The following is a 22707-nucleotide window of genomic DNA, read 5'->3' as shown; positions in this document are numbered from 1 at the left end:
GTATTTAATCAATTGTTAAAATCATGCATGAACTGACATGCCTTGAACCTGGCCAGTTACCCAGTTTGTAATCCAGCCGTGTGTGTGTGTGTGTGTGTGTGTATATATATATATATATATATATATATATATATATATATATATATATATATATATATATATATATATACACACACACCTCCTTGAATTACAGTTTGACTAATGCAAGTGAAAAATACTTATGTTCCATTAACTCTGATTGCACACCAATGGACTAATTTGCTGATTAGTAAATATACTTAGTCACATTCCACCACTGAAGAGCATATAGCTTTAATGAAGAGCTGAAACAAACTGATGCAGAATATATGAGTCCACTTGATGTTGTTATGTAGGGTGTAGGTCAATTTCTGGTATCTGCTATTTAAGGATAGTCTTTCGCTTTATATAACCATATTCCAGTTAGTTAGATCAGTCTATACGGTTTGTTATTGGCACTCTCATCCTGGTGGTCGCCCTCATCCTGACAATCTTCAACTTGCAGCTCATAAAATGACGCACACAACAGCAGGATGGCGCGTATAAAGCCTCTCACCAAACGCACCAGCGACATCAGACTCTCCCATCGAAACCTCTGTCCTCTCACTGTATGCTGTGATGTCTCTGGAGGATTCCTTCGTGTTAGAGCCAGAGGACAGCAGGCTCTCGGTTCTGAATGTGTCCAGAGTGTTTTGGGACTCCACAGGAGAACAGCACCAGTACAACATCTGGCTCCCTGGCATCGGGATTGCTGCTGTCTACGGAATCATCATCATCGTAGGTCTGGTGGGAAATGTGACTTTAATGAAGACATGTCTGTTGGTGAAGTCCATGCGCACGGTGCCCAACTTGTTCCTGTCCAGCCTGGCTCTGGGGGACCTGCTGCTGCTGGTGACCTGCGCCCCGGTGGACGCCAGCAGATACCTGGTGGACGAGTGGCTCTTTGGCCGGGTTGGATGCAAACTCATCCCGTTCATCCAGCTCACCTCGGTGGGAGTGTCCGTTTTCACCCTCACTGCTCTCTCGGCTGACCGGTACTCCTCACACAATTGGTCATGCTTTAACAAGTGTTTTTAACTTCTGAGCTTCTTCATTCATCCTTAAACACCTCTTAGGTTTGTTTAAATTAAAAAAACATATCCGCGCTGAAGCCACATAATGCTTACAATGACTGATATATTCAAAACCAAAATATGTTTATCATGGCTGCATTATTATAAAAAATGGAAATATTCTGTATATATTAAGTGTTTTGCTTAATTTAATGCACATTTCTCCAAAACTCAGCTGACATGCAGATTCGTAGTTGATCTCCACTGCATCAAGTATGTAAATGATTGTTTTTTTATGTTTTACATATTTAAATTTTGAATTATATTTTCCTGTACATTTAATTTGTTTAGATCATGATGTAAGTAAATGCTCCAAAACTTTTTCCACTCTGTCAAGAATGCAATTCTGACTTTTTTTTGGTCTAAAAATAATCACATTTACTTAAAAATGGCACAACAAGCCAAGACTCACAATAAGTCATTTGTTTAAGTTATGTAGAATGTAAACTTTCCCTGAACTCCATCCACAAAAGAAACTCAACTCAGGGTCCACTTACTTGCTTGTTCTGGAGCTTTTGACCTTATCACACAGTCTTCATTATGAGATTGGAGTTTGCTCTGTTGTCAGGGCACTTTAGATGTTCAAATTCTCTTTTCAAACTTATTCTTCTAGGACTTCTTGTTCATGTTGGCTTTAAAATTGAGCTTGATATTCAAAATAATCTCAAAATATTCTAAGTCCTCTTACTTGTTCCTCCTTGGCTCCTTTAAACCTCTAAATTATCACAAACTGGCAACAATAAGGACATGATTTTAGTGTCCTCACTGTCCATGCTGGCCTATTTTTTGGAAATTTTCAAATAAAGCTGTGTGGGTTTGAACAGTTTTTGTCTGTACAATGCAAGTTTGAAAAAATAAACACACCAGTAGGTTGAATAGATAAAAAAAAAACTACAGTAATTACAATGACACTGTTACAATTATCTCAGCAAAACTGTGTGTTCCTTTGCGAATATCAAGTGCAACAAGAAAGTCTAATGTTATGTATAAGTGTAATGTTAGGAACATTATATTTAGGTGTTAGACTGATTTAATATAATGTGATAATTTTAATGTAGAACTACAATGATTTTGGTGGTATTTCTGTTGATCTGGGAATAAACAACCTGAAACAGTAAAGTAAATATTCAGTCTATGATGCGTTGAAAACTTGTCTGAACAAGTGTTGGGAGCTGCCAGCATCTTTCAGTATTTCCAGCACATGTGACCTTTGGAAATTTTGTAGCTTTCGGGAACAAAAGAACATTTAATGCCAGTTTTAATTAACAAACTGTCTCTTTGATGTGTAACTCATCCTGTCCAGGAGCCAATATTATCATTCCTGTTTTGATTTAAATCCTAAATTAATTTTCTCTGCTGTATAAGATAAGCTTAAGATTTTCTTGTTGTGATTGAAGGAAGGAAATTGAGTCTATGATGAAAAAAGCTATGATGTATCTAATGGAAAAATACCCCCGGGGGTGCCCGAGAGGGGGGGAGGATGACACAACGGCATCAGACCCAGGCAAAGAACAAATGACTATGAGCAAACAGTGTGTATGTGGCAAAATCTGCAAGAACAATCGCAGCTTGAAGAACCACCAAGCAAGGATGACGTGTCTGGTTGGAGCAGAAGCAGCACATTGCACAAGTGTCCAACCTGATGAGATGCAGGAGGTGCCAGGCCCAGAGTCACCCCATAGTTCCCGGAACCTCCAGGTGTTGCAAGCTAATCCCTCTAACATCAAGTCTAAGAGGAGGTGGATCACATGGCTTGCAGCTAACATGACTTCACTGTGGATGCAGTTTGACGAAGATGTCAACCAAATTCTGGAGGCAACAGTGACTGGGGAGGACAATGAGAAGCTACAAGCCATGACAACAATCATTGTCAGCATCGCAGCTGAATGGTTTGGTGAAGACGAGAAGAAAGGCTCCAGAACACCTTATTTGAAGAACCAAAGAGCCGTGAGAATCCACAACATCGGGCAGGAGATAAAAGTGCTGAAGTCCCAGTACAAGCAGGCAGGAGAAGAGGAATGGCTTAGCTTGGCCCAGCTGATGTGCATCCTATGAAAGAAGATTAGGGTTCTCCACAGAGTGGCATCAGAGACGGCATTGCGAAAGAGCCTGAAAACATCTTGACTTTCTTATCAGCCCCTTCAGGTTCACCAAGGAGTTGCTGGGGCAGAAGCGCAGTGGGAAACTGGTCTGCTCACAGGAAGACATGGACCAACATCTGAAGAAGACATACAGTGATCTTGAAAGAGAGCAGGAGTTGGGAGAATGTAACATCCTAATAGATTCCCCTGAATTGAATGTGTTTTTCGACATGTCAGAACTGCGGCTAAAGGAAGTCAGGCAGGTTGTCCGCAAAGCAAGGGAAAACTCTGTGCCAGGACCAAACAGCACCAAGAACTGTTCCAAACTCGTGCTGCGTCTGTGGAAGATCCTGCGAGTCCTCTGAAGAAGGGGGGAAGATCCCAGAGCAGTGGAGAGTGGCTAAAGGGGTGTGGATCCCGAAGAAGGAAAACTCCACCCAGATAGACCAGTTACACATCATCTTCCTGCTGTGTGTCGAGGCAAAGGTCCTCTTCAGTGCCGTTTCCAATCGACTGTGCACCTACCTGGCCAAGAACACCTACATTGACACATCAGTCTTGAAGGGTGGCATTTCAGGGCCAGGCTGTCTGGACCACACCGGTGTGGAGACACAACTCATCATGGAGGTCAGAGAGAACAAGGGCGACCTGTGAATGTTGTGGCTTGATCTGGCAAATGCATATGGCTCTATTCCACACAAGCTGGTGCAGCTCACACAAACATTATGTCCCCAGCAGAATCAGAGACCTCATCGCTGATTACTATAGCAACTTCAGGATGAGGGTTTCTTCAGGACCAATTACATCAAGCTTGCACAAGGTGAAGATTGGCATCATCACAGGGTGCACTATCTCTGTGGCACTATTCTCCCTAGCCGTGAACATGCTCACTAAGTCTGCTGAACCAGAGTACAAAGGGCCCAGAACGAATTCCGCTGAACGGCAACCACCCATCAGGGCATTCATGGATGACCTCAGATTCACCACAGAATCAGTCCTGGGATGCTGGTGGATTCTGCAGGGGCTTGAAAAGCCGGAGTGGGTTTGGATGTGTTTCAAACCAGCAAAATCAAGATCTATGATGCTGAGGAAAGGAAAGGTCGAGGAAAAGTTCTGGTTCAACATTGCAGGCACAACCATCCCAACTATCACAGAGAAGCCAGTCAATAGCTAAAGCAAGGTTTTTGACAGCTTTCTGAGGGACATGACATCCATTCAGTCGACCTGCACAGAGTTTGAGGGCTGGCTGAAATCTGTGGACAAGTCTGGCCTACCTGGAAAGTTCAAAGCCTGGGTGTATCATGAATTCTTCCCAGAATCCTATGGCCCTTCCTTGTCTATGCAGTTCCGATCTTAATAGTTGAGACCTAAGAGAGGAGGGTCAGCAACCACCTCAGGAGATCACTGAAGGTGCCAAAGAGCCTGAGCAGCATTGCACTCTACGGACACCACAACAAATTGCGACTGCCCTTCAAGTCCTTGGAGGAGGAATTCAAAGTAACAAGAACCAGAGGTACAGTACAGGGACTCAAGTGATCCAAAGCTGGCTAAAGCAGGGATCAAAGTGAGGACCGGCAGGAAGTAGAAGGCAGAAAAAGCTGTTCAGGAAGCAGAGGCAAGGCTGTATCACAATAAGCTGGTTGGAGTGGTCACATGAGGCCGAGCTGGGCTAGGATCCTTTCCTATTCCCCAAATGAAAACCATCAGAGGAAAGGAAAGGCACTGCCTAGTTCAGGAGGAGGTGAGAGCAGCAGTGAAGGAGACCAGAACCTGCAAGTCGGTGGGAATGAAGCAACAGGGAGCTTGGACAAAATGGGAGAATGCTGTTAAGAGGAAAGTGACCTGGGCTGAACTTTGAAAGGCTGAGCCACATCGCATCAAATTTTTCATCCAGGCAGTATATGATGTGCTTCCAAGCCCATCAAATCTGCACAAATGGGGTAAACTAGAGCCACCAGCATGCCTACTCTGCTCCAAGCGAGGAACCCTAGAGCACATCCTCAGCTGTTGCACAAAGGTACTTGGATAAGGACAGTACCAAAGGAGTTCTGAAAACCATCGCTGAAGCCATTAGCACAGGAGTTGAGTGAGCAAAGCGGTCCCGACCCTCCAAGCAGGCCATCACCTTTGTCAGAGCTGGGGAGCTGCAAAAGCCCTCCAAAAAAACATCTTTTGGCAGCCTGACCTCTGCAAGGGATTGGCAGCTGTCGGGGGACCTTGAACAGTAGCTGAAGTACCCCAACCATATTGCAGCCACCACCCTGTAACCAGATATTGTCCTTGTGTCTGAGTCCACCAAGCAAGCTGTGCTGCTGGAGCTGACAGTGCCATGGGAAGATTGCTTGGAAGAGGCCATTGAAAGGAAGCTCTCCAAGTACGCAGGACCGATCAGCAACTGTAAGCAGGCTGGGTGGAGAGTGAGGTGTCTCCCATTGGAAGTTGGATGCAATGGATTTGCTGCCTGTTCTTTAGCCAGAGCCTTGAGACATTTGGGCATGTAGTCATATGTAGCTAGCCATCTGGACACAAGCTGGGGTCTGATTAGCCCCAGCTGGGTCACCTGGAGGAGGGTGTATGATTTTGAAAGACCCAAAAACACCTGATGATTCCAGGAACATCACTGAAGATGTGTTCAGAGGGATCAATAGATATATGTACACAACAGTCTGCCTCGGTCCAAAGTGGTGGAGTGCCACATTGAAATCAGTGATGAGACAGTTGTTTTTGGTTGCATGCATAATCAGAAAGTTTAATGAGGTAATCAGCGCTCATCTTAATATGAGCAGTCTTTCCACACTAAGGGAAAAAACCCATTATCATTCCAGTTTACAATTAATTTCTCCTCTCCTTTTAGGTACAGAGCGATTGTCAAACCCCTGGATATCCACAGGTCCAGCGCTACACTCAGTATCTGTTTACGAGCCGGGGCAATCTGGCTCCTCTCAGTGACTCTGGCGATTCCTGAAGCCGTCTTCTCTGACCTGCACACCTTCACCACCAGCCACACCAATGAGTCATTTGTGACCTGTGCACCCTACCCCCATGCCGGGGAGCTGCACCCAAAGATTCACTCCACCGCCTCCTTCCTGATCTTCTACATCATCCCGCTCTTCATCATATCCATCTACTACTGCTTCATTGCTCACAGCCTGGTCAGGAGCTCTGTGAACATCCCCGCTGAAGGACACCTGCACATGCAGAAACAGGTGAGGACATACACATTTTATTTCCGATTAATAATATTTTTCCTCTAAAACCTTTAACAAAACAATTAAATACAATAATCTCAGAATCAGAATGCTCTTTATTGGCCAAGTATGTTTATGCATACAAGGAATTTGACTCCAATTTAGTGGCTCTCAGTGTACTTACACAGAATAACAATAAAACAATAAAACAGAAATATACACAAGGAATGTCTATCAACCGGTGAAACCATTTCTGTGAACTGTAAACAGGATACAAATAGTGCAAAGAAGTAAAGAGTGCAAGGAGTGATGAGGAAAATATTAAATGGTAAAAAAAAAGACATGTTACTTTATATACATATAGTAGGTGGTTATGTACAGTATATAGAACCTGTTCAAATATACAGTAATGAATGAAATGCATTGTACATTTAGTATTTTAAACTGAAACAAATATGTATAATTTGTTGGTGCAGTGGGTATTATAGTGTGAAAATTGAACATCTAACTATACATGTACATGTACATGCACCATTGCTGCAACTTCCATTCATATATTCATATCCACATACATACTGGAACTGGAGTGGTTCCCAACCTGAGGGTCAGAACCCACACAAGGAGTCACAAGATAAATCTGAGGGGTCAAAAGATGATTAACAGGATAGGAAAGCATCAAAAAATGTATGTTCATTCTTGACTTGGGAACAGCAGTTGACAAAACAGTCTCAAGGTTTATTTAGTAGCTGCTGTGGAGTTATAGATGTTCAAGCTTAACTTTTTTTCTGAGCACTTTAAGGACTTCTCATGTGAAGATATACAATTACTAACTATCTGCTGATGAAGATCATGTGATGTGACCAAAAGCTATGGAACAGGTACTAAATGGATATTCAGGTGAGACTGTGTTGTCAACAGAAAAAAAAAAAAAAACGGTTCAACCCTAGTCTTGAGAATTATTGGATACTTTCATATCTAAGAATTTTTTACATAAAACAAAGAAAAAGAAAAACATTCTTTTGTTGAACTGGTCTCAGCCGGTAGAGGTCACAGAAGTCATGAGCCAAAACAGCTGAGAACCACTGATACTGATACTGATGTACTGTATAAAAATGCATTCAAAGAGTAACTGAACATTAGGCTGAAAAGCAGTGTTTCACTGCCCTCTCCAGTTGAAAATTTCAAGCCTGTTTCCCCTCTGACCGCACCCACCAGTGATGTTATGGTGTCTGGAGTACACTTTTATATCACTACATCAAGGTGAGAAGTTTAACTACTGAAGGTCGGCAAAAATAATATTCTCAGGGGTGCTGGGTTACTCTATATATCAATGTTGATGCATTCATAAAGGAAAAATGAGAAATGCTTAAGTATAATTTTGAATTTTTATGCATATTTAGTATTTGTATATTTTTGTCTTTTTTGTGATTTAATGTTGCAGGAAGCCAGTTTTAGATCAATACTTTTTGCCATTTATGAGTCGTTTTGTTCTTAAGTATTCCCATATTCAGTAATTCTACTGTGTTGAGAAATACTGACTGATTGTTTGAAACTTTTATTTACAATATGTAAACTCAATGAGATTTTTATTGCAGGAGTGCTTTGTTGCACAGTTATACAAAAAAATAAGCATGACATGTAGTAGGTACATGATAAAACACAATATTGCTGCCAAGAATGTAAAACAAGAAAACTGCAATGGACACAAGGAGACAAATAAACGCTTTCTTCTCTTTGTACTCTCATCTCAGATAAAGTCCAGGAAGCGTCTGGCAAAGACTGTTCTGGTGTTTGTTGGCTTGTTTGCTGTCTGCTGGTTGCCCAGTCATGTGATCTACTTGTACCGCTCCTATCACTACGACCAGGTGGACACATCACTGGGCCACTTCATCGCCAGCGTGTGTGCTCGCATCTTGGCCTTCACCAACTCCTGTGTGAACCCGTTTGCCCTCTACCTGATGAGCAAAAGCTTCAGTAAACACTTTAAAAAGCAGCTCCTGTGCTCCCATACTCAGAGACACTTGCACAGCCAGAATAGCAGGAGCACAAACATAACCACTGTCTAAAAACATCTGTCAACCTGTGGGGGGTTTCATTAACTTGATCTGGAGTCATGTCGATCATGTGATAATTATCTCCTCACACTGAGTTTTACAGACATCATGTTCAGTTCTGATGTAGAAGTGTTAGCGTCAGTATGATGAATGGAGACAACCACTTGTCAAGCCATCTCAGTCATGAGTTCATCACTTCTCACTTACCTTTTATTACAAAACACCCTGAAATAATGTTACATATATAAACATATATCTTAATATCTTACCTGCTGACTATCCAACTATCAAAAGAACTGTTTCTGAAGAGATACAATCAGTGCAGATGTAAAGCTGCTTGTCAGTAACTCTGGTACAGAACATTTTTTGTACATATGTCAAACAAATGTAAAAAAGCAAATCCTTATAGTTGGTAGTTTTTTCTCTTTGTGTTATGAATCTGTTTGATGTAAAATTCAAAGATCTTTAGGTGTAAAATGAAATTCACTTATGGTTTTAGTTCTGTTGTGCATGTTTTTATCTGCTGGAGAGGAACAGCGGGTTCCTCTGACATTTGAGGGTTTAATGGTTGTAAAATATTCAAAGTGAACATATTTAATTCCTGCTATTTTGTGTACTGGAAACGTTTTTTATGCAAGATGGGTCAAATGTTACCAGAAGAATTGTTAAATGTCACATGTTGTATTCACAGAGATGTTCCTGTTAAATATCTTGAGTTAGTTAGTGGTGTGTTTGTTAGACTTGTACAAAATTCAGCAGCTTTTTGTTCATGTAATGTAATAATCATATGTATAATAATATATAGGGCTGCAAGTACTGATTATGTTTATTATTAGTTCATCCGTTATTATTTTTTAAATTTGCTAAATGTGACACGTTAAAATAACTTGTTTAGTCTGACCAACAGTCCAAAACCCAACGATAATCAATTCACAATGATTTAAAACTGAGAAAAGCAGCTAATGCTAACATCTTAAGAAGCTGGAAAGTGAATATTTAGCATCTTTAGGCATGTTTCTAAGGATGACGATGATGCTGAGTCTGTCGGTCAGTTCACCACTTTAATCCAGACTGAAATATCTCAACAACTATTCAATGGATTGACATTAAATTTGGTGCAGACATTCATCTCCCCCTCAAAATGAATGGTAATAACTTTAATCCTCTGACTTTTTAATTTTGTTGACCAAATATCAGCAAAATGAATGAAATGACTTTCCCATCAGCCTCAGCTGTACCTTGTGTTAATTAGCAAATGATAGCATGCTAATGTGTTATACTGAGATGGTAAACAAATAGGCATTTAGGTCAAAGTGCTGCTGTGAGTTGTCATAAGTACAACTCACAGAGCTGATTGTAGACTCACGTTCTTGGATAAATTATTTAATGATGATTAATTTTCTGTCCGTCGACTAATCGATTAAATCGACTAATCATTTCTGTCCTAATAATATGTTGCTGATATGCAGTTTCACAAAGTATTCACAAGGTGCAACAATACTGTTAATTGTGTTTATATTACAGAACTGTGCTGTAAATTTGTTGTTGATTTGTGCCATCTTGATGTTTGTATACTATTAAATATGATTTGAGATGTCATTTTTAAGAGGTTCTCTGATTGTGAGCTGATAAAAGTCAAAAAACATGTGAAACATTCTGGTGTATTAATTGATACCACAGATCAAGAGAAGCACAGTAGCACCACTGAGTATTTCACTCTGCTGCATTTCTGACTTTTCCCATGGTGTAACACAATTGACTACATTGGATTATATTTGGACTACATTGGATTATATTTCTAGAATAAATTTTATTACATTGAGTCAGTAGACCTGCTCTTTGTATGTAACATGGGTGTTTGGTGTAAACCTACTGTGAACTGTGGGCTTCTCAGAAAATGTCAACATCTAAGTTCCTTTATCTAACATGGTGTGTACAACTCCTCCAAATGTCATTTTGTACACAGTGGAGACATCAGTGAAAGATCGTGGACATTCTGAATGGTGTTACCGTCTCACAGGTATTGCATGTAACCGCTGAATGTGGGCATGAGCAGCAGGAAATCCATCGACACACATACACACGCAAAATCACAGCATATATCCCTCTTTCAGAACTTTCTGTGAAGGCTCAGACTTTTCTGTGCTATTTAAATGAAGAAGCGTCAAGTTAAATCTACTCAAACAAGATTCTTCAAGTCTCTGCAGAGGTGACCTTTTAGATTGGTATTTGAATACAGGAAATTAATTCCCCTTGAGCAACACCGTCCACTGCTCAGTTCACTGAAATCTAGTGTACTCAGACTTTTCTTTTAAAGTTGCCTACTTCTTTAATCCTTGTGTTGACAATGCTGCAAAATCTGGAAATATTTCCAACAAATATTTTTTGTAAGTTCATCAAAATTAATACGTCTTCCTCAGTTCACCGTGCTTTATTCACTAAACATTTTTGTGTGTCTTGTCTTGCTTCTGGTTTCCTTATTTACAGTCCATTGATCAGCCATGTGACTTATAGATCACCATAGATACCCACAAAACAACATTACCATCATCTTTTTAGAATACTTTTTACAAAATACAATATTTACTTTTAGTGGATACAGAGATTTACAAGTTATACCTATTTTGTGAGATCCTGCACAAAAATATAAAACTGTCATTATAAAAAAAAAAATTGGAACAATGTAAAATCCATACAAAGGAAACAGAAAGCACTTCATTAAGAGTACAAAAATACATAACCTCTAATATCATATGAAATTACACTTGTATCCAACATATTTCATTTGACTTATATGAAAATGGCAACGATTATATTATTGAAAGCAACCGTATTATAAAATACAGACGACTGACAAAACGTAGTCCCATTCTCTGAATGTAGATGTCTTTTTCTCACATGTTTTGCCTCATTGGTTGGAGACAAGGTAAAAATGTGAAGGACAAATAAATCTATGTAGTCCACAGAGAGCCACAAAGCCAAGCAGAGACGGCTCATTGGTAGAGGAGGAAGTCCTTGATAATTGGTGGAAGGAATAGGCTGGAGGCACTGTGCAGACGACTCCTTCCCAGAGTTCGGCGAATACAGAAACGACACAGCTGAGACAGAGAGCAGGGACCTGATCAGGTGAGAGAGAGAGAGAGAGAGAGAGAGAGAGAGAGACAGAGAGAGAGACAGAGAGAGACAGAGAGAGAGTGGAGTTGTTCTACCTTAGATTAGATTTAGATTTGGAGTGTTTCTGTAACATGCATGCATGCACAACATACCTCTTTTCTGCAGTGCAATTCTCACTGTGCTGTTTGGTGTTGCCAGATCCAGAGGGGTCTTGCCCTCAGCGTTCCTACAACCCCCATCGGCCCCAAAGTCCAGCAGCAGGTCCACTACTTTGGCTTCTCCTTCTCGAACTGCAGCATGTAGCGGACTGTCCTGCCCACAGCCTATTTGAACATCTGCCCCTACATGAACAAAAAACCACAAACGGACTCAAGGAAACACATCAGACCAACCAAATGATGTTATTTAGACCATAAACAGTAAAACCACCCATGAGTCCTCACAAACTGTTCATTCCAGCACTTTGTGGTTAAAATGATTAAGAAATACTGAGTGAAAATTAAATGAAAAGATTGGAACACGAAATGGTTTGCAGCCACGCCTGACAGTTCTGTAAATTAGACTGATAAATCTAGCAGTTATTTTGCTGTTTCCTGTTTCCACTGAGAGTGTAAATGGCGTGATAACAAACAGCAACTAAATCAGTGTGCTGGTCTGTTTCCAGACCAGCACACTGAAATCATTAAACTATTATTTGTGAACAAGATTCAAAACCACACTCAGTTCCACACATTATTCCTTCTTTGGATTATGTTACTTTTATACCATCACTCAACATACTGTTATCAAGCACAAGGTATGGAAGTGAATGAGATGACTAATTCCACTCTCTACTGTCTGTATTACCTAATAAATGAGTCACAGTTTGGAAATTATCAAATACTGAAAACCTTGGTGTGTTAATTTAATTGAATACATGGAATATGCAACACAACAAGGACTGAAAACATACAGCACAATTGAAGGCTAATGGTCCTTGTTGTAGTTTGGGTATCAATGTGTATGTAAGGCGATGAGAAATCACTAGTGAGACCAACAATGCAGCATATGAGTGGCTCAGTGTGAAGTTTTTCACTTTATACATTTGTCATAAACAGCCCTCTGTGTCTGTGAGGATTGTTCCTTACTGTTTGTTACACTGCAGAGGTTGCAGATTACCTGAGTGTAGCAGCATATCTACGCAGGCTGCGGCCCGGGCCATGCATGCAGAATACAGCGGTGTACCCACCACTGGCAGCTCCATGTCAATATGAGCTCCATATGAGATCAGCAGCTCCAGACACTCTCTGTGATCTGATGAAAGAGAAACAAGAAACAACACTATGTCAGAATCTGTGCTGTGACAGACCACGTCTCTAGTATCTGTACATATCTGCACATACACACCTTTCTTTGCGGCCTCATGGATGGGTGACGCCAGCTGGTATGTGGTGTGGATGGAGGCACTGTGCTGCAGGATCAGCCTGACACAGGCAGCACTCCCACTGCTGCAGGAGTTGAAAAGAGGTGTGGCGCCATCTGTTGATACTGCGTCCACCTGTGGAGGAATGTGTGAGGAAACAATGTGATACCACTGTTAAAAGACCCATGTTTCCTTATTCAAAACGTGTTAACAAATTCCCCCACATTTAGATCATAAACACCCTAAAAATAAATATATCTCCAAACTGAAAACAGCCTGCACTCTTACATTTGCACCACTGTCCAGCAGGAACTTGGCACAAGCATAATGGCCCCCGAGACAAGCCTCATGGAGAGGAGAGACTCTGTCCATGGTGAGCGTGTCTACATGGAAGCCCTGCAGGGGACATCAGAGAGGATAAACTGTCTTTAGGTTTTCATTTGTATTTCATCATACAATCCATGCTTGTGTTGTGCATGTCAAGAAAGAGCCAGTGTAAGTTTACCTGAGTGATGAGGGATCTCAGGTGGAGCAGTCTGCCCTGGTAGGCTGCTTCATGGAGAGGAGTTCTGTCCGACCAGGAGTCTGAGACACACAATAAGATCAGAGAAGTCTCCACATTCAGAAAACACACAGATACGCTCATGGCCAAAGCGATCTTGCTCTCTGTCCATTGTGATGTTAAGATGACCTCATTTGAATACATGTTTTTCTGGTTTCAGGGTCATCCCAACTATAAACAACAAACTCCCTGAACTAACAAGAATGAACTAGACACCCAGGGCCGCTGCAGAGCCCAGTCAACACTTTCATTATGCAATCCTTACTACAAAAACTAACTTTCAAGAACAAAAAACAAAACTAGGAATTTGTTGCTTAAATTCAGCCATACCACAGTCACTAAAATGTTTGTACATGTATAAAAGAAATAAGAAATGTAATGCAGTGGTATCTCTTAACGTCTCTCATAATACAATACGACTGAGTTGAATTGGCCAAGAAGACAAAAAAAAGACAAAAAAAAGCTTACCAGCCATCAGAGAGTTGCACACCAGCCCCCCATAGATGTGCAAAGGCCTCTGCCATGGTTGTGAGTACAGGGAAACCTCCGTTTGAACAGCAGCCATGATGAAAATGAACCAACAGCAGACTCCTCCACGACTGTCCAGGACTTGGGCTGGCCCAGTCAGATGCACAAACCTGAAGTTGGTCTTCCTCCCCCTCTTATCTGGGTCCTTGGCCACCTCCCCCACGTTGCCACTTCCCGCCCAGCCTCGTCCCCATCCATGGATATAGTCTACAGTATGTGCATAACAATGGTTGCTAGAATGGGCCTGCACTGATACACCTTGAAATGAAGCACTTACAAATATGCATGTACACACACTAGCTTGGACGACTTTCTTACACTGTAGGTATCTGGGTGTGTGGCAGAAAAACAGAAAAAACTGTTAAATGTGGATATGAACTTTTCTGTTATATTGTCAGATAGAAGCACAGTAAATGTTACTATCATACGACTGGTGATTGAAATGCACTGAAAGACATTCATATCCTCATGAATGTACTCTGGTGAATTGCAATAAAAATAACATCAAAAACACATCTGAGAAACACATTACTACATGTAGTGCACTTCAGAACTACACATCTGCTTATTTCTTCAGAAACTGCACATTTCATTCACAACAGACACTTACTCTCAGTTAAAGCTCTACTTACATGAACCCATCTAGTGTTTCCTTTCTTTTGCAGGCATGATCATAACGATATGCAAATCTCTATTGTCAGCCTTGAAAAGCCATGCCTTCCCATCTCTATCACCTCTCGTTTCACAGCTACTGTTTTGTCTGGCACTCTTCATTCCAGAGAGCAATCTTTTTTGTAAAACCAGTTCTAAGAAACAAGTCGTCTCATGTATTTCTGGTTGTACCATCATATAGGCCTAAGCAAGATACAACTGACAATACAAATAAAATGAAAACATATGAAACATTAGAAAGTAGTTTATTTGTCAGTGGGTTATTATCTGCGAGTCACATTATCATCTGAAAAAACTCCCAGCTTCATATGTGTAACATCTTAGAGAACTTAAATGATCAAACAACAGGAGTGGCATACATGATATCAAAATGAGCAACTAACTGAAAATATGTTACTGCAGTTTTGTTTCCCTGTGCAACCCAACAGTGAGAGTGCAATTAACCAGCCCTTTACTCCTTCTGTTCAGTGTAATGCATACATAACAACATGAAGAAAATCAAAACTCCACGCAGTGCCTTCGATTTAAGCATTAAATATAAAAATAAAAACCTCCTTCTATATCTTTAATAAAACGCTTTTTTACTCATGGTCCCTCCTGATAAATAAATGTAAACAATGTTCAGTGGCCAAGTTTAAAACGTTGTCAGTCGGCACTTTAAAGAGCACAAACAGTGAAGCACCATGTAAGCAGCTAGAGGTGAGGCAGAGGTACAGATGGAGTGATTGCTATGAGGAAATCTCTGGTTCTGCTGCTCACTTCGTGGCACTTTTAAAAACAGCTCCATCTTTGCTGCTCCGTTCTTGCCTCCAGAGTCCTCGAGGGCCGGTGGCATCCACAGCCATGTCCATGACCCGATCAGGCACCAACCACTGCAGGAGCAGCAGGAAGAGGAAGTCTAGAACAGCAACAAATGCAAAGATGGAGCCAGCCACTGGGCCACAGTGAGACCTCAGCCTCCGTAACCGTCTGTGCAGGGGAAGCACCTCCTCTCCAGCCACCCTGTCATACACCTGAGAAGAACAACACAATGATCCTGCTTCAGACTCTGCTTCTTGGTTTTGTCTGTGTTTGTGTGGTGACAGACTGTGTATTGACAGAGTAGTTGTTCCTTAAAGTGTGAAGATGTCTGAATTTTTCAAACCATCAAATGTCTGTGAAAACTGACATATTTAGTCTAACAGAGGCCATTCAGTGTCAGCTTTAGTTTTAGCAGGACTTTGAATTGAATAATTTCAAATGCAAGGACGCATCTTTAAATTTAATTATCTCTCCTTTCATTCAGGTCTTTATCCAGAACATACATACATGTAAAAAGCCATTTAGAAACCTGGTTACGCACATACAAGACCAAGAAATCTGTGATCTCCAGGAAAATAGTATCTGGGGTAAACTGGGTTTCTCGTTAAGATGATGATAAGAAATCTGATTACTCTAGAAAACTGACTAACTATTTACTTCCAAAAATCAATACTAGAACTTGAGCTTTAGCTGGCTTTGATCTGTCAAAGAATAAATGCTGAAACAACAACTTCTTTATCTCATGAACATGAATACAGTGACTGAGGTGATACTAACAGAACATGACTGAATGAAACAACAGGTTTTGGTGTTGGTGAACCTACCTTTTCAGTCCTCTCAGCAACGTTTCTCCAGGTGTAGAGGTTTTGCACACGTGCATGGATGGAAGCGGGGGAGGGGACAGACCCTGACCGCTGCCGGGCGATGACTGTTTCCAGACCAGCACACAATGACCGCACAGTAGGCTCACACAGGGTAATTAAATCCTCAGGTAACACCTCAGGAATGCCCCCCACACGGGTGCTTACCACCTTAAGAGACAAAACAAAAACTGCACATATTGTACACATATGTACACAAGTATAAATCACCCTCAACATGAGAGTAAATGTCCTTTCTGGCATCCTTTTAAAGATTTTAAAGTGCACAATGCTGACACACTGCTTTAAGTTTTAAGTGACTCCTTAATGAACCTCATCAGTCTTTGTTGCTTCAATTGCTTTAAAGGGAATTTAACCTGGGTCTTATTCTCATATAGCAGCTGATCTGACTATCGGTCAAGCTAACTTTCCACTCACAACCTTCACATAAATACTCAGCAGACGGGTCTCTTTGTTATACCAAAAACTAAGACAAAAGTCCTGCCGAGCCACTCAACTTCCAGCTTCTATCAAGGAAGGCAGCTGCCTTGTGATTTCCAAATTTAGACAATATGGCATTATTATCTAGACATGTTCTACAAGTGCGTGTAACAAGTGTGGGATTGATAGGGGGTTTTTTTATGGATGAGGCTCCTCCTAGTGTCAACATTTCTCTGTTATTTCTCTGTTATTTTGTTCTCTGCATATTTGCTGATAACGCTGCTTTCTCTTCCTGTGACTCACCATACACAATTTGCCTTGGCACATGTGAGTGTCTGGGTCCTGCCATGGGCAACTCCTTGTTATAAGTTTTTGTCGTTTTGTTTTGTTTTGCTCCTTTTGGGTCACAAGCTGTCCATGGTTTCTTCCATTTTCTTCCCTTATGTGTTTTTTAAGCAGTGCTACTGAAATCCTAAAGACACTCTGCTTTCTCTGACATATGTTTTCCTGTCTTTAAAACAAGTATATGAATGGCAGCAAACCTGCAGTCCACAGCTGGCTCCCTCCACAATGGCCATGCAGAATGCTTCAGTCAGAGATGTGTTAAGGAAGATGTGACCCTGAACCAGAACTCCACACACATCTTTGTGCTCCAGAGCCCCCAGCAGACGCACCCTGCAGTGAGCCAATCAAAACAAATTAGGCAAATCTAATGGTGCTTTCACACACAAACCCAATGTTTGACCATCCAGGCTGTTACTGCTGTTATGGGTTAATTCCTGGCCATTCACAAGACCCAGGTCTGCAACTGTGGGTTCACACACATCATTGTGAGACTAAAAAGTTCTGGATGTTGTATGAATATACATTTATACAAATACAAATGTGTCAGCTGTAAAATTAAAACCTGAGATCCATCATAAAGGTGCAGGTAACATCGTGTCAGGCTGGTTAATTCATTATGACCCATTCTCACCAACCTCAAAACATAAGTTTGTCCGCTCATTGTGCCCATTTCAAAGATGTACTGTTATCATATAACTTCAGGAAATAATAGTGTCCAGAAGTACCTGTCATGTAGTTGGTATTTCTCTCTTACTTCCTCCAACACTATTCTCTTCGGCCCCTCTCCACCAATTAGGAAATGTAGATCTGGATGTTTGAGGCAGAGCTCTGGGATTATTCCACCAAGAAGATCAATTCCTGAACAGAAGAAAGAATATGGACAGTTGCTGTCACTGATCCTTTTTATAGCCGACTGATAAGCATACAGATATTATAAAAAGCCAAATATTTACATATCGCTAAAGACTATAATTTTCTTTGTTTTTTTACAAAAATGCATAGTTTGCCAACATATACATAGATACTGATATATCTATGATAAATATTGGCCAATAAATCAACTAAGCGGATTCTCTCTGGGTTCTGATCCTTATAGGAAAGTTCTCTTAGTAGACAACCAGACCAGAATTTAGGCTTGTCCACACATTGTAATTGGAAGAGATATTTAAGTGTGGATGACTCCTGCTAAATTGAGAGTTATATATATATAAATATAATACCAGCAGATATATAGACAAATAGCTTATACAATGTCTAATTCAGCAGCTTCTTTGTACCTTTGCGGTAGACGAGACGACTGATCACAACAATAGTGATCCTGTCGTCTTGGCGCTGGGAGGGGTCAGGGGTGAAGTCTGTAGGGTCAACAGCGTTGGGAATAACAGACACGATCTCTGGGTTGAGTGCTGCACGCAGCACTGTGTTCTCCTTACTGGTGTATGACACGCACACAATGTGGTTGGTATCACACAGCGACACAGTCAAGAGCTTGTTGGTCAGTACAGAGCTCACATCGGCAAAGCCAAAGAGTGAGTGGTCAGTGAATATCTGTGAATGATAATCTGGTTTAGGTTTATGTCAGTGGAATATGTGTAGCATTGTGATATGAATGTATAATAAGATTTTCTAAATTCTTGACCTGGGTCATTATGAGACACGTACCGTGTTAAGGCCCATGGTCTTAGCATGAAACAGTGCATCGTGGGCCATGGCGGAGAACGAGCTGTGTGCATGCACCACAGTGATGCGTTCCCTGACAAACACACAGCGCAGTAGTGGGAGACTGTGGAAGCAGGTGGTTGCTGTGGACTGGTTGTACATCACCTGCAGGGGAAGGTAGTACACCTTCAGTCCATTGGTCAGGTACCGGACACCTTTCCTCCTGCCATAGGCATGGGTGGCGATCACCACCTTGTGTCCCTTTTCGATCAGACACTGAGATAGCTGGTAAATGTGACTTTCCACCCCTCCCATATTGGGATAGAAGAAGTCAGACACCATGCAGATGTTGTGCTTCCTGCTGGGGACCCTGACAGCCTCTACCGGAGCTCCAGTGACTCTCTGAGATGAAGGATTATTGACAGCTGCTGCTCTCCTTCTTTGGCCCATTGTAGACTTCTTGTGTGGCATTGCACTTCACCAGTGCTGAAATAATGAGGTGATTCATTGATTAGTTGATCAACAGAAAGTTAAATGATAACAACAGTATTTCAATCATCAGTTAATGAGTTTAAGTAAATACCATACATTTAGTGATGAAATGGTTAGTTGATTAATCTATTAGTTGATAAAAAAGAAATTAATCACCAACAATTTTGATATCAATTAATGGTTTAAGCAATTTATTAACAAAAAATGCCAAACATTTCCTGTTAATAAAATAGTGAAAAATGTTCATTGCGTCTTGTAAGAGCTCACATCTTCCATTTTCTCCTTTTGTTCAACCAAGAGCACAAAACACAAAATTATTTAAATTACAATATCAAACTGTCAGAAAATAAGAGAAAGTCCAACAAATGATTTAAATGATTTATTGATAAATTAAATAAAAGCTTTCTGACCATTGACTATATCTTTCATTGACTCACCATTTTAGCGCCAATGACATCTAAATAAATTTTCTTCAAATAGAGCGACAGCGATGAATCGATTAGTTGCCAAGTATTCAACTATTTTGATAATCGATTAATCGTTTGGAGTCATTGCTTAAAGAAAAAAATGTCCAAATTCTCTGATTCAAGCTTCTCAAATGTGAATATTTTCTGGTTTAATTAGTCATCTATATAGTAAACTGAATATCTTTAGGTTGTGGACTGATGGCTAGAACAAAAAAAGACATTTTAAGGCATCACCTTGGGCTTTGGAAAACAGTGATTGAGATTTTTCACCATTTTCTGAAATTTCTTAGACCAAAGACCTAATAATAATAAATAATAAATCAATAATCAATAATCAACATATTAATGGATAATGAAAATAATTAGTTAGTGGCAGCCTTATATTCAAAATGAGTCCAAATTCATATATATCAGTATAGCATGATACTTCACAGACAAATTTTAGAGAAGGTTGTGGCCAATCAACTCACGGCTGCGCTGGAGATGCATTGTATCTAGTATATACATAGTTTCAGTCTGGGTTTCAGAAACAGCACTCTACTGAAACTGCTCTTCCGAGGGTCTCTAATGACATTTTATGTTATGTTTATGTTATTATTTTGTTCTCCGATGCGGGTAATTGTTCCGTGCTAGTACTACTTGACCTCAGTTCTGCATTCGACACAGTGGACCATCATATCCTGATAAAGAGGTTATGTGATTGGTGGGCATAAAAGGCATAGCATTGGACCGGATTTTATCTTATCTCACTGACAGAAGTTTTACCAACTCTATTGGTGACTCCTCTCCACTGTCTCGTGGTGTCCTGCAAAGTTTGGTTCTGGGGCCCTTATTATTCTCTCTACATTTGCTGCCCTTGGGACAGATCATCAACAGTTTTGATGTTGCTTATCATTTGTATGCAGACGATATCCAACTCCACCTCTCATTCAAACCCAGTGAATGTGGTGGAAATCTGATAGTAAAAAGCTAACAAAGACCAAGTTGTCTTTTTGTCTTTTAATGAAAAACCTTGCAAGGGATCAGCATACAGTCGCAACAGAGTGTAGCCTAAATGCAGACTGATGTCAGTTACAATGTTTACATACTTTTTATAGACAAGGAGTGTAGGAAACAGTGTAATGATGTGAGTGAGGTGCAGTGCTGGATCTCATCAAAACTGTCTAACAAGAACTGGAGCATGTCCAAGGTGAAGCTACTCCCAACTTTGATCCAGATAGTGACGAAAAACAATAATGAGCATGTGACCAGGTAGTTACATGTTCAAGGTTATATGTGAGTTTATCCAAAATGCAAAGTCTAAAGTGTGCTGCAGAGAATACAAAGTGTGTTTTTTTTCCATTACATGAGTCTTTTAGGTTACCCAGGCTCCTGGACTGTCTTAACACTATTAAAGACTGGACACAGAAAACTATCTACAGATCAATGCTGATAAGGCAGAAGTTCTGGTTTTCACCCCAGAAAAGGCTGCGCCTGTGATTATAAAAAGTGCTGGACCTCTTTCCTCCGCTGCCCACTCCAACCTGCGCAATTTACGGGTACTGTTTAACTTTTTCCGCTTGAGAATTATCAGTTAACTGAAATCTGTAGTTTCAACAGTTGAACTAGAAATGCTTATACATGCCTTTATTTCTTCTCGCATTGACTGCTGCAAGGCACTATTCACCTCCCTTAATATCTCTGCCGTTGATCATCTGCAAGCAATCCAAAATGCTGCCACAAGACTACTCACCAGCTCTCACATTATTCCTTTAATTAAAACTCTTTATTGGCTTCCTGTTGCATTTAGGATTCAGTTCAAAATTCTTAGTCTTACTTACATAGCTCTGCACAGTCAAGCTCCTGACTATGTTGCTGATCTACCACATCAGCTCACTCTCTTAGGTCAAACATGCAAAATTTGCTCTCTGTTCCACACACCCACCTTAAGACCCATGGTGATCAAGCTTTTGAGGCCATGGCACTCAAGCTTTGGAATGCTCTGCCTGCACCCTTAAGGTCTGCTGATTCTGCTTATTTATTTAAAAAGCAGCTAAAAACACACCTTTTTAGACAAGTGTTTGAGTAACCTGTAAGAAGTCGACATTTAATGTTTCCATGTTTTTATTGTGTATTTTTTTTCACTTTTTCTATGTTTTTTACTGTGTACTTTAATTACAGACTGTGTATTTCTCTGTGTTTCTTTGTGGCATCATGCTCATGTAAAACACTTTGCGACTAATGACTGTGAAAAAAGCTATATAAATAAATTTTACTTACTTAGCCTACTTCAAATCTCCACATAGCCCAATAAATAAAACCACCATGGTGCTGTCATATATATATATATATATATATATATATATATATATATATATATATATATATATATATATATATATATTAAAGGGAAAACCTGAATAAATGAGTGGAGAAACAAAACGAATGTACAAATATATATATGTATATATATATCGTTAGTGTCAAAGCCCTCTCGTGTCACTACTGTATACAGCAGCTTCTCTCTGCTGTTCAGCATGTTTTAGGGAGAATTCAGCAATACTATGTATTAACAAACACCTCTCAGACTGGCTGGTTTCATGTCAGGTGAAACTCATAGTAGCTATACGTTTTTTTTACGTCTTGTCTTTTTCATTAAACACTAGCACCAGCTATCCAACTTCGTTCATACTAACGACCACTTGACTTACAACGATGCAGATATTACATTTTTCATTCGAACTTGCCTTACCGTGGACACAAAGTCAATCTTGTTCCAGCCTGTGACAATACACAGAACAATTTCTTAGATGTAGATTCATTTCTGTTTGCTAGCTCTGAGCTAGCCAGTTAGCCGCCTGCATTACTTCCTGGAGTGTCACGACGTCATGTCACACGCAATGACGTACGAGCTGTTGCAGCCATCTGCTTC

General features: G+C 40.5%; 3 protein-coding genes across 3 annotated transcripts; 1 reads left to right on the top strand and 2 right to left on the bottom strand.

Moving 5' to 3' along the window:
- The first annotated feature begins 346 nt into the window (after positions 1–346).
- Positions 347–8907, top strand: LOC137192840 (gastrin-releasing peptide receptor-like). Its single transcript, XM_067603817.1, has 3 exons — positions 347–1052; positions 6066–6417; positions 8151–8907. Exons 1-3 carry the CDS (start codon positions 637–639, stop codon positions 8463–8465), a joined length of 1083 nt encoding a protein of 360 aa, XP_067459918.1. The 5' UTR covers positions 347–636; the 3' UTR covers positions 8466–8907.
- Positions 8908–10654: 1747 nt separating this feature from the next.
- Positions 10655–14227, bottom strand: asb11 (ankyrin repeat and SOCS box containing 11). The gene is made up of 7 exons (XM_067603815.1): positions 14000–14227; positions 13475–13554; positions 13258–13365; positions 12954–13104; positions 12726–12860; positions 11720–11908; positions 10655–11571 (listed from the first exon to the last, which is right to left on the bottom strand). The coding sequence occupies exons 1-7, from the start codon at positions 14094–14096 to the stop codon at positions 11447–11449; spliced, it is 885 nt and encodes a 294-aa protein (XP_067459916.1). The 5' UTR covers positions 14097–14227; the 3' UTR covers positions 10655–11446.
- Positions 14228–14959: 732 nt separating this feature from the next.
- On the bottom strand, positions 14960–22682 carry piga (phosphatidylinositol glycan anchor biosynthesis, class A). Its single transcript, XM_067603809.1, has 7 exons — positions 22528–22682; positions 18841–19323; positions 18456–18726; positions 17904–18036; positions 17376–17508; positions 16357–16563; positions 14960–15744 (listed from the first exon to the last, which is right to left on the bottom strand). The coding sequence occupies exons 2-7, from the start codon at positions 19306–19308 to the stop codon at positions 15487–15489; spliced, it is 1470 nt and encodes a 489-aa protein (XP_067459910.1). The 5' UTR covers positions 19309–19323; positions 22528–22682; the 3' UTR covers positions 14960–15486.
- Between the last annotated feature and the right edge of the window lie 25 nt (positions 22683–22707).

The sequence above is a fragment of the Thunnus thynnus genome, chromosome 11 (genome assembly GCF_963924715.1).
Source record: "Thunnus thynnus chromosome 11, fThuThy2.1, whole genome shotgun sequence".
Taxonomy (NCBI): domain Eukaryota; kingdom Metazoa; phylum Chordata; class Actinopteri; order Scombriformes; family Scombridae; genus Thunnus; species Thunnus thynnus.
Note: the sequence above shows the minus strand (reverse complement) of the source record. Positions and strands in the feature narration are given on the sequence as shown.